This window comes from Suricata suricatta, chromosome 3 (assembly GCF_006229205.1).
Source record: "Suricata suricatta isolate VVHF042 chromosome 3, meerkat_22Aug2017_6uvM2_HiC, whole genome shotgun sequence".
Taxonomy (NCBI): domain Eukaryota; kingdom Metazoa; phylum Chordata; class Mammalia; order Carnivora; family Herpestidae; genus Suricata; species Suricata suricatta.
The window spans coordinates 117,441,657-117,453,811 of NC_043702.1; the positions used below are offsets into that span (position 1 = coordinate 117,441,657).

Consider the following 12,155-nt stretch of genomic DNA (forward strand, 5'->3'; position numbering starts at 1 on the left):
TTTTAACGTAAAAGTTTTTTCCTGATTATAAAAATATATGCATAATTTAAAAGATTGTGATAAAACAAAAATGACATTACTCCACCAACCAGAATCGATCAAGATTACAGTTTGTCACTCTTTTTTCCCCCCAACTTCTGTATCTGTTTTAACACAATTGGAACAATGCTGCATAAAATTATCTATTGTTTGTTACATTTAAAAAAATAATAATAATCATTTCCTTGCTTGGTCCGGAAGAGAGCAGTTTTGTTGTCCTTGGCTTTGTTTTTAAAAAGATGGATTGTGCCCGGATTTCCGTCAAAGTGACAGCTCCCCTGCGGCCCCCGAAAATACCGCAGGACTGGGCACGTGCCGGCCACTCGTTCTGACAGCTGCAGACGAATGTGGCTCCAGCACTGTCTCTTCCCTGTCGGGAAGGGATGTGACAGGTGCAGGAGTTGGGAAGGTGGAAGGGTCTTGTCCCTTACTCAGACCAGCCTGTGCGGGGATATGGCTTCTGTTTCACAGGCCACAGGAGCCCCCACGCAGAGTCAGGCCACGTACACGCCGGGCAGCTGAGCAGGATTCGAACCTTGTGCTTTACACTCCTTAGAGCTGCCATGGGGCCACATTGGACCCCCGCAGTTGTACCTCTCAGCCCTGCTCACGCTCTGCGGATCTGCCGGCTCACCGGCCTCCCCTTTCTTCTCTGTTTACGCCCGAGCCTTCTAAGCCAGTTCTCAGACTGGTGCACCGAACAGCAGTTTGTTTTCCAGAACACTAGGAGACATGTGCAAACCTTAGAAGCTGTTTTGCCAATGGAAAACATGATTGTTTATTTTCTGTGTTTGAAGTGCAGCCATGCCTAGTGGGTGCACGTGTGTACAGACATGCACTCACACACACGCATTCTCTTGCACATGCACTTGCACGTGTGCGTGCACACATGTGCACGCACACGTATGCAAACAGATGCACATGTGTGCACATGCACTTGCACAAGCGCTTGCACACTTGCACAGGTGTGCACACACATAGGCATGCCCACAGCTGAGCACGGAACGTGACCATTGCTTCCCACTGTCACGAACAGACTATTCAAGAGTTACTTCTTATCCACTAGGATTAGCTAACAGGTGAGAATGAGAAAGTACCAGAAATCAAAGGAGAAGCTGACAGGAGAGAAATTTGGATTCAGAGATTCAGGACCTTGGCTCTGTCGCTGCAGCGCCGTGTCCAGCATGTGGAAGGAGAATTTAAGATACACCATGATGTTTCTGAGCACTGAACTTGGGCAGGAGGGAGATGCGGAGAGAACCGGTTCCCGAGCTCCCGTACCCTGGGCTTCCTACGTAGACACGAGTGACACGCTCTTTTTTCTGTCTCGTGCCTCTGATCATTTCCTCTTTGGAAAAATTAAGTGGAATTCCAGCTGGAGGGAGTGAATCCTCCCTCAGAAGAGCCTCCCAGACTCAAGGACACAGGGACACATATGTCTCCTGCTCTACTCCTACCCCACGGTGATGGAGACTGTGCCCCACTGGGCCGTCGGCGCCCAGTCGCCATGAAGAGGGACCAGCAGCCTCCTCAGAGCCCGAGGCCCCTGCTGGCCCTGCCTGCCGAGGGGGCTGTGGGAGTGGCCACAGCTGTGCTCCCGTGGCCTCGGCCGCGCTGCTCCGTGGCTTGGCCGTGTCTGCAGACCCAGCCCGCCCTGACCCCTGCAGTGGAGCCCCGTTTCTGTGCCCCGACGCTGCACGCCGTCTTCTGATGTGGCTCCGAGGTGCAGAGCAGACCAGGGCCCCCACCCCGGGCTGCCAAGCGGGATTGACCTCAGCCTTGATCTGTCAGGATGCCTCTGAGCACAGAAACACCAGGCTTCCTCCAGCCTCATCATCGTTTGCTTCCTGGGGTGCACACGTCCATTGGCCTTCCGTGTTGTTACCTCGAGCAAAAGTGGAAGATATAACGTGCTGGGTAACGTTTATGGATTTTCCCTGAGCTGGAAGCAGTTTCAGGCGTCACCTTGGAAACAGCTCTGCCTTTGGCCTGGAGGGGATTCGCCCCGCTTCCTGGAATCATTACCCAGACTCGGCTGGGACTGGGGCACCTGGTGTGCCGGCAGTGTTCATGGTTAGAAGCCAGCAGGCCCGCTGACGGCAGAGGCTTGGAGACTGTACCTGGGTGGATCGAGGCTTATGCCCTGGCTGCTCTGGGAGACGCTCAGACAACATGCCAGTCGTCTTGAGATGATGGGCCCTGGAGCCACTGAGCTGCCAGCCCCCCTCCCCGCCCCCTGCAGCCCAGCCAGCTGCAGACTCCAGCCTTCCCTCCTCACCTCACTGCACTCAGCCTGGCCCTGCACCCTGTCTAGCCGCTGAGGCCGTTTCCTGAGCTGAACCACCCATTAGACTCACCAGGGGCCCGGAGGACCTCACCATGGCCAGGACCCACCCCGGACCAGCCAGGCAGTGCTTCCTAGTGATGCCAAGGTGGGGCCAGGGCTGGAGAGCTGCTGACGTGTGACTCGTCAGGGCACTATTCAGCCCAGGAAGGAGTTTCCTGGGGCTCCCCCACCCCCTACCCTGCCATGACCCTGAGCATCACTGGGGTCACTCTCTTTGGACACTCAGGTCCTGGCCGTCCACCTACATTCTGTTGGAACAGCCCTCAGACTCTCCCGTTTCACAGATGAGGACACTGAGGCCCAGAGGTGAGAAGCAGCTGGTCAGTTGGCAGGCTAGGCCCTGGGCCAGAGCTCAGACCAGGACTGGGTGCTTCTGGAGAGCCTGAGCTCTGAGCTCCTGCTTCCCCACCCATGCAAGGAGCCTGCGGGATCCTGCAGCCATTGTGTGCAGGGTCGGAGGAGTGAGTGTAGAGGGCCCTTCCCCCTGCTCCTCGTTTTGCCTCTGTGCACGGTGGCCCCTCTTGCTCTCACACAGCCTGCATGTGCGGGGTCTCAATGGCCGGCCCTGTGCTGCCCATGTGTGGCAGTGAGCTGGCCATGGTTGATTCTGTGCCTGGAATGTGTCCAGGGACTGGTTACGGGGCACTAGTGGTTCTGTCCAGAGAGGAAGCCAAAAAAAGCCTTTTTTCTTCCCCTAAAGTCAAAGACATATTAGGGTCAGAGCAACTGTTAAGTCATGGGGGGTGGGATAAGCTTCCATTTTGCAGAGGAGAACATCAAGGCTTGGAGAGGCCGTGTGACGTGTGTGAGGCCACAGCATGCGTGGCTCCCCCTGCGTCTGCTGCGCGCTCCCCGCCAGGCGCCTGCCTGGGGCCACTGCTCCTGTTGATAGAGCATCTGTCCATAAACGTCTTCATTGCACCTCCTGGGCTGTCTGGCCCATTATAACGTGCGGTCAGTACTACCTGTTAAAGAGGTGAATGCTTTGCCGCGTAACATGAATGTCTCTTTGACGAGGTGCTTACGGCCTATGCCCAGGATGCTGCAGGAGCTCCCGGAGCCCCGTCCCCCCCAACATTCCCCCACGGGTTCTGAAGCTGCTCTTCTCCCCGCTGCTCAGTGTGTCCGCTGCCTCCCACCGTGAGTCACGGCGATTTCGTCTGCCACCCGAGGCCTTGCGAGCGCTACAACCACGGGACCGTAGTGGAGTTCTACTGCGACCCTGGCTACAGCCTCACCAGTGATTACAAGTACATCACCTGCCAGTACGGGGAGTGGTTCCCGGCCTACCAGATCTACTGCATCAAGTCAGGTGAGCGGCTGAGGTCACGGCCTCCTCCTGCCTCCAGAGCCAGGAAACTCCTCGCTGTGGCCACAGGTGCCTCTGGGCCCTGGGGCAGTGAGGTCCTCTGGGCTCTGTGCATGGGATCTCCCCCCAGCCCCATCCCTCCCTCTGACGAGGCCCCCAGCCTGTGGGCCTGACCCACACGGTGCACAGCTCAGCCTTTGTTTCCAGTTAGGGACGCATATAAAACACAGAGGGTACAACTATAGGTAAGACCTGTGCTCGCTAATAAGACCGCAAGCTGTTTGCAAACCTGGGGGGCCTCTGGTTAATAACAAGATTCTAGCTCACCAACCACCAGTCTCCGGAGCCCAGGGTAGTGACAGGTCTCCCAAGTACGGTCTCTTGCACACCGGGTCCCACCCACTTGCCCTGGGGCTTCCTGCCAGCACACCTGTCCCCTGGCTGCTGTACGTGGGGGAAGTGCTTACTAACCTGGGACATCTGGTGACCCTCAGATGGGAACCTGTTACATGGGGAGAAGGCGACCCCAAGGAGGATAGCAGGTGACAGGACGACCTGGGCCCCAGGGATGGGACATGGTGGGTGACAGACAGGGAGGCCTGGGCCCCAGGGATGGGACATGGAGGGTGACAGATGGGATGACCTGGGCCCTGGGTATGGGACATGGTAGGCAGCAGACAGGGCGACCTGGGCCCCAAGGGTGGGACACAGCAGGTAGACAGACAGGATGACCTGGGCCCCAGGGATGGGGACTCCCCTGGAAAGCCTGCTCCTGCGTGCCCTCCTGGCAGACCTATGGGAGGTCAGAGGCGGATGGGAGATGGGCCTCAGAGGACACGTCCCTTTACCTGGCATCCCTTCCTTCAGCACGTCCAACGGTCCCAGCCCCCTTCCCATGCCCCAGGTGCTGAGGTTGGCCACCATTCTCTGCCAGAGAAGCAGGTGCATTTCTCGCTGTGCACTGGGCTGTCTGTCCTCTGCGCACCTGCTGGCAACCTCACAGAGGCCACCCTGAAGACGCTGCAGGGCCTGACCTGGGGCACACCAGCCTGCCCACGGAGCCCCCACAGGTCCGATCCATCCAGCAAATGCACACTTGTCTGCTCTCTCTGTCCTCTCCCCACAGAGCAAACATGGCCCAGCACTCATGAGACCCTCCTGACCACGTGGAAGATCGTGGCATTCACGGCAACCAGCGTGCTGCTTGTGCTGCTGCTGGTCATCCTGGCCAGGCTCTTCCAGACCAAGTTCAAGGCCCATTTCCCCGCCAGGTCTGTGCCGCTGCCCAGCACCCTGGGTGGGCTTTGAGCAGCCAGGAGGAGGGGCTGGGAGCACAGGTCAGGCTGGCAGATGGGGGGATGCCATGGGGAGCCTGGGGTCCGAGCACCAAGCTGGGCAGGGCTCGCCTCCTTCCCCCCATGTACCCATGCACCCCTGGTGGACGGCTCCGGGGCGGGGGCCATGGGATATGGAGATGGACGCAGAGTCGGGGTGCAGCTATGTAGGACCCTGGGGCCCCGTTCTCATTGCCCCTGTGCGCGTGCACCCCCAGGGCAAATGAGAAATTCACAGAACTAAGTATAAGATGCAGGCAAATGTGTGAGACTCAGTGGCTCTAAACCAGCGTGCTGGGGAAGTCTCTGGAAGAAGACAGGGCTGTGAACAGGGAGTGGGGGGTGGAACAGGACCCGCTTGCCCTCCCCTGGCCAGTGCACACAGGCTCACGCTGGTGCCTCCATCCTCATGGTGGTCATCCTGGGAGAGGGGCTTGCTTGGAACATGAGACGCCAGCCTTCCCGACAAGCTAGCCCCGGCCCCGGCTGCTGGCTGACCACCGTTCCCGGAAGGAAGTGTCGCTGGCCAAGTCAGGGGACAAGTTTATGACTGTCAGAAGGCAGAGGCCAGAGCACTGGCCAGCCTCACCCGGAGGAATCTCGAGTGTCCTCAGGTCCTCATGCCCGTGTCAGTCTGTTTGGGACCCTGTGCTTCTAGAACGGGCATTTGTCCTCGCCCACACAGCTGGCATGATCCCGAGGTATGCGTGCCTTCCGGGGAAGGCGGGTTGTAGTGGAGCAGGAGGCTCCTGGAATGAACCCCTTCCTGCTCTTGCCTCTAGGAAAGTCCAGTCTCTCAAGCTCCTGGCCAGGCAAGGACTGAGAGAGGCTGCGGTGCTGCTTGGATGGCCCCAAGGCCCCTAGGCTGGCCCCAGCCCAGCACCTGCCTGGCCGCAGGGGCCCCAGCCTCACAGGCTCCCCCACTCCCAGCCTGGTGCCTGAAGGTGCCCCAGCCAACCCCTGCTGAGATGCCAGACCTCTGTGGCCTTGGTCCTCACGTCTACAACTCACTAATCACGGGACCAAGCATCTACAGAAGACTTCAGGGTGCAGAGAGGGGCTGACCCGCACGTGATTCATGGCATATTGGGTGCTTGAAAATGGCCTTGGAGCCTTTCCCCATGTCTTCTTGGGAGAGAAGCTTCCAGAACATCCACCGAATAAGGGTTTTTAAAATGTGCCCCAGAGCCCTTCACATGGTGTTTTCTGCTCTCAAGTATTCTCATCCTAGGTGTTCTGATGTTGTTTTGGAAAAGCTGCTCTCTGTCGTCTGTACAGATGACAGCTTGGGACAAGCCCACAGTGGGCTTTTCTCATGGGGACACCGGGGAGCCAGTGGCTCGATGGCAGCACAGGGGGCTGAGCATGGTCGGCGGGCAAGACCAGAGGACAGACAGGAACAGGTCAGGGGAAGGGGACATGAAGCCTCTCGCAGGGGGAGCCTTCCTGGCCAGCTGGCCCCGCCCTCCCTCCCTGGCTGCCTCTGTCTCTGCGATTGTGCCCCAATGTCTGCACACATGGGCGGCCCCCAGGCGGCCCCTCCACCCAGCACCCGAATCCACGCATGGCACCTCCTGGGATTTTGGAGCTCTGGCGGCCAGTGGTCTGCACCCAGGGTCTGCCCGCCGCCCGGGTCATCTCCTCCTCTGGACGTTTGTTCTCTGGCTGTATCACTCAGCACCAGGCCCCAGCAAACTAGGAAACCGAGTCCACCAGCCACTCAGGCCCTTTGGGGCACAGATGCACATGGTGGTCAGACCATCAGGGCAATCGGACGTGCAGGGGCGAGGCCTGCAGAGACAGGTGGAGGGGACCTTGTAACGAGTAAGGTGGTGAGATGGGTTATCTCCTCTCTCCCTTGACTAAAACTTAGTGATTCTCATGCTGGAGCAGAAAACAGAAATGGAGCCTAAGAAGCACAGGATCTAACCTTTCCTCATGCACTTAGGGTCGACGTTTCCTATTGGTCATGGAGCGTTTCCATTTTCAGCGGGCTTCTTGAGCGACCGTGAGGAAGCACAGTGGGATGGGCCATGTGGTCCCCTGCTCAGGGGCCAAGGATGGGGAGGAGGAAGCCTGAGGGGCAGGTGGAGCCCAGACAGAGGAGGGACACTGCTGTGGGGGTGTGGCCATGGCATTTGGTGCCACCGTCTGCCCACAAGGCCCAGGGGCAGGCTCCCTGCGAGCTCCACTGCCACATTGAGCCTTGGGGGGACCTCAGTCTTGGAGGCCTCTGCTGCATGGGGTGGGGGGGCCTCGGTCCTGGGTGGGCCTCAGTCCTCAGGGATGCTCAGGGCCTCAGTCCTGGGGGGCCTCTGCTGCACAGGGTGGGGGGCCTCAGTCCTGGGGGGTGTGCCACTCTGACCTGTTGACGCTGCTCTCCTCGGCACAGGGGGCCTCCCCGGAGTTCCAGCAGCGACCCGGACTTCGTGGTGGTGGATGGGGTTCCCGTCATGCTTCCGTCCTACGATGAAGCCGTGAGCGGTAGCTTGAGGGCCTCAGGCCCCGGGTACCTGGCCTCCATGGGCCAGGGCTGCCCCTTGCCTGTGGACGACCAGAGCCCCCCAGCATACCCCGGCTCAGGAGACACGGACACGGGCCCAGGGGGGTCAGAACCTTGCGACGGCGCCTCAGCCTCCTCTGAGCTGCTCCAGAGTCTGTATTCACCTTCTGAGTGCCAAGGGGGCCCCCGGCCTGACAGCGTTGACATGGGGTCTGGCACGGCGGGGGAGACGGCATCTAGCAGCCCTGGCATCGACATTGCAGACGGTGAGTGTCCACTCCGCGCCTGCCCTTCCCTGCAGCTGAAACTGCCTGTTGTCCCCCCTGCGTGAGGCCTCGAGCGAGGCTGTCATCTCACACGTGACGAGTGGAGGTTTCAGGAGGCACCAAGCCGTCCGGAGCAGGAAGCCTGCGGTAGACCCTGCATGCTTTCCTAGTGTCTGTGTGAGCCGGGGAGCTTTCTGCCTGGTCCGCCCGTTAGGCAGGGTTCTGGAAGAGCCTAGCGCCGGGGTCCGCATGCACACAGGGGGAGACCAGGGGCGGCTGCGGGCGGCTGGGAGAGGCCATGTGCAGACAGGGCTCTTGCCAGGATGAAGAAACAGGCATGCATGCCCCGCACAAGGAAAGGCCAGTTGTAGCTCACGGAGAAGTGGGAGCAACTGGGGTCTCCCCGGGAGATGCGTCAGTACCGCGGTGCATTTGAAGGTTCCCGCCCCAGTGTGCCATGGCCGTGATGGCCGAGACGGCACAGAGACGGCCTCCTTCCTGCACCACATCTTGCCCTCTGGCCGGTCTGACCACTAGGACATGGGGCTAAAGGCTCAGCACTTCATTTTTCCTGAGCCGGGTGTGAGATTTTCCAGCGAAGATGCTGTCATGAGTGGTTTATGTGGTCAGGTTATGGGGAACTTCCTTTTCTTTTGACACCAGGAATTATAGAAATTTTAATAAAGCTTTCATTTTCAGCTCCTTACAGCTAAGCTGGTAACCGGCTCTCCTTTTACAGAGATCCCTCTGATGGAAGAAGACGCCTGAGCAGCAGAGCTCCGACGATTCTCCTGCCCCTGGGGGTGTGACCTGGGCACCCTGGGGTGAGGCCTCACGGAGACAGAGCTGGAGACAGAGCTCGGGGGCTCTGGGGAGTTCCAGCTTTGGGGGCAGTGACTCACGTCATCCATTGCGGACCTGACTCTGCGGCTGGCAGGCTGGTGGTGGCGGTGTGCACGACGCTTGAGAGGAGCGGGGGCCCAGGGGACCTGGGCGGTCCCGGAGAAGGTGTCTGGTGGTCCCCGCTGTGGAGCGATCCCGTGACGTGTGCTATGGGCACTGCCTGCCTCCTCTGTAAGCATGTCCCTCACTAATTTGCCCCGTGGTACGCTGTGCTCAACTCGGGCTCCATCTGGGGGCTCGACCCACGGGAGGCCCGGGGAAGGCTCCCAGGCACTTTGGGGCAACCGCTCCTTGACCGATGCTGCGCTCAAAGCGGGTGCGGCAGTTGCAATGAGGGAGGAAAGAAGAAAGGAGGGCGGACCCTGCCTTCTGGAAGTTTGTCCAGAAGAGGAGTTTCTGCCCTCCAGGGCATTCTTTGGGGAAGCATGATCAGCATCTGTCCACGGACTGGCGCACGGACGGTGCATCGGGTCCCTCTGGTGACTTCGTGGCTGGCCGGATGTGGTCAGACACATCACCTGGCAGGGAACGTTACAAGGTAACGTTGCATTTGGTGTTTCGAGGAGTTGTGGAACAATGTGTCTCAAGGGTCACGAGCCCCCTCATTACCCATTATGGGGTCGCCCCCATACAGCCATACAGTTTATTTTCCAAAACAGAAATTGTTTCTGTAAACATGTTCCTCCTCCACATAAAGTATGAGGTTGGATTTTTTTCTATTTTGTCTGCAAATTAGACCTGCCGCCCAGCCTAGACGGCTGTCCCCTCCCTCCAGGGGGCCATGGCCACCCCCCTGCTTGTGCACCTGCTGTGTGCGCCTCCCCGGACCCACTGGGGGCTGTTCCTAAGAAACTGATGGATGAAAAACTTTCCTGAGTCCTGAAATGTCTCCTCAAATACATGTTCATCTGTGGATTCGATTTCTTTCTTCCTCTGGGCTTTTAGACAAATAGAAACAAAACTCTGATCCATAAAATTGCTACATGGTTGGAGCGCAAAAGCTGGGAGCTTGGTCAAATCCTGGTTTACCCGGACACAGACTGATTAAAAATTAAAAACAAAATGACAGCTTGAAGTGTGACTTTCATATGGAGTGGCAGGTGGGCAGGGGAGGGGCAGTGACCCCTGACGGGCAGGGCTGAAGGCAGTGGCTGGGAGGGGCTTGAGGAGCTGCCCCAGGGCAGTGAGCACTGGGCATGTGGGGAGATGTGTTTACTCACTAGACCTTTGTTGGACACAACTTTGTATCACAAGCCGCAGGGAAGGAGCTTAATTTTCACCAGTGTATAGGCTTAAATGCCACCTGGCTGTCAAAGAGGCAGGGCTCATAGCAGCTGAGGGGGTCCAAGGTCCACCGTGGACCGCCACCCCCAGGTAGCCATCCCAGGAGCACCGTAGGGCCAGGCGTTCCCTATTCCTGCACCTGTCCTTCCTCCCAGGCCCTCTAGCGGAGCAAATGTTAGAGACTCTGGGTAAGTGCCTCATTTACTGGAGGGCAGCTGGGAAGGGGTGATCCTGGCCTTGGCTCCTTCCCAGAAAGTGTTCTCTCTCCCAAAGCAGAGAGCAGCCCCCTCACCTGTGAGCCTTGTGCAGGCGCCCCTCTCCAGCCCCGAACCTGGGAGACAGTGGTGCCAGGGACGCCCAGCGTTCAGTGGCAGCAGTGTTCTCAACATCAAGTTAGGAGACCAGTTAGGAGGTGCTGCTTCTCCACGTTAGGGTCTAAATGAGTCACCTGGACCCCCTGAGTCCCTCTAGTTCCTGGCCATGTCAGAGTCTCACCCACAAATGCTATTTCCTGTGATTTTTTTAAATATAGTGAGCCTGTGTGGTGGGAAAGGATGTTTGTGATGCCCCTAGCACATCCTGATCCTGTTCTCCCTCCATCTGAAGGTCCCAGCAGCCCCTCTAGGTCCTGGCACTGCCCTGGGGAGTGGTCAGCAGGCAGGCCAGTGCCCTGAGGTGGGAGGCAGGGCCTCCCCGGAACACCCCTCCCCTGGGGCTTCAGAGCCCCCTGCCTTGCCTCCTGGCCCCTGCCCCGGTAGCTGCATGAGACTCCATCCTGCAGTCCTCAAGACCCCCTAGTTGTACGTAGGAATGTCAGCTTCGGGTTTCCTGGGAGCCTGGGGTGCTGGGCATTGGTCAGCTCCTGGTTCGGGTCTTGGCCCAGTCGCTTACAGGAGCCAGCCAGGAGCACGGGCTTCAGCCTTGCATCCCGCGCTGGTCAGGGGATGTTGTGAATGGCACCTGCCTCCCAGCGTCCTGTCAGGATGGAATCCAGTGACAGCACAGCGCCTGATCCAGAGGAGGCTCTCAGACATGGAGGCTTCCCTCGGCAGGGCATCCTTCCTCCTCTGTGCTCCGGAGGAGCTGGGAAACACGCCCTTTCTCCTGGTCTCCTGTCCTCCCTGAACCAAGCACCCAGGGCAGCAATGTGGCCCTGGGCCCGCTCTCCAGCTGTTACAGGAACTAGGGATCCTCTGAGGTCAGTGAGGCCACTGCTTCTGCCCTGCGGGGCTCCAGCATCCTGGCTTCATCCAGCCATTCCCCTCGGGCATCCTGCCCCTGGCCCTTCTCCACCCAGGCCCCCCTTCAGTCACCATGGTGAGAGCTGCCAGCCCCTGTCGACCCTGAACTTACTAACAAGAACAGGATTTTGCAAACAGCCTCTGTGACAGAGCTGGGCACAGAGGCATTCTCGCAGTGAGCCCTCTAGGAGCCCCCTGGTATCAGATGGTGCGTCTGGCACCTTGGCTTCAGCCGGGAGTCTTGCACCGCAGGGCATGTTCGGCAGCATCCGGAGACATTCTGGGCTGTCACAACTGTGGGGCGGGGGCACCACCGGCATCCACATGCACAGGACAGCCCACTCGACAGAATCACCCCGAATGCCAGCAGTGCTGACATGAGAAGCCTTGGTTTGGAGACATCGAGGCACCCCCACCAGCGCCCCAACATCTGCCAAGGAGCGCGGAACTTCCCTCGGGATATTTTTTAATGCATAACATAAATACCTGCATCTTCAGGCCAGCGCCCGCCAGGCTGCTCAAGGGGACCTGGGCCCCCGCCTGCCTGCTGTGGGCTCTCGGCTGCTGGGCTCACCCCGTGCTAGTGCACAGCTTCCCCCGATGCCCCAGATCCGAGCTAAGTCCTCCTTGGGGAACACCTGCTGGGGACACAGAATGGTTTATTGGCGTGTGGACAGCCTCCTTCAGATGTTTACGGTTTCAATTTCCACATATACAATGAAAATACAGTCTCCCACTTTCTGTAAGAGAATCATCCGATACCCACAGGCGGACCCCCCTTAGCTCTTAGTTCACTGCGGCAGAGCCCACCTTCCAGGACTTTGCGTGTTGTGCATGCGCATGTGCACATGGCGGGGTGGGGCTGGCAGGCTGAGCTAGCCAACGGACCCCATCACCCTTGCAAAAACATGGGAGCACAGGGAGGATAC

General features: G+C 58.9%; 1 protein-coding gene across 2 annotated transcripts in view; it reads left to right on the top strand.

Annotated features, from left to right (window-relative positions):
• Positions 1–9,767, top strand: part of SUSD4 (sushi domain containing 4) — a 90,171-nt gene extending 80,404 nt beyond the window's left edge. For both annotated transcript variants that reach the window (XM_029934942.1, XM_029934943.1), the window contains 4 exons: positions 3,507–3,698; positions 4,822–4,966; positions 7,422–7,798; positions 8,538–9,767. In XM_029934942.1, the coding sequence (XP_029790802.1) occupies positions 3,507–3,698; positions 4,822–4,966; positions 7,422–7,798; positions 8,538–8,566 (743 nt within the window). In that variant the 3' untranslated portion in view covers positions 8,567–9,767. The remainder of the gene's footprint in view (positions 1–3,506; positions 3,699–4,821; positions 4,967–7,421; positions 7,799–8,537) is intronic.
• The last annotated feature ends 2,388 nt before the right edge of the window (positions 9,768–12,155 follow it).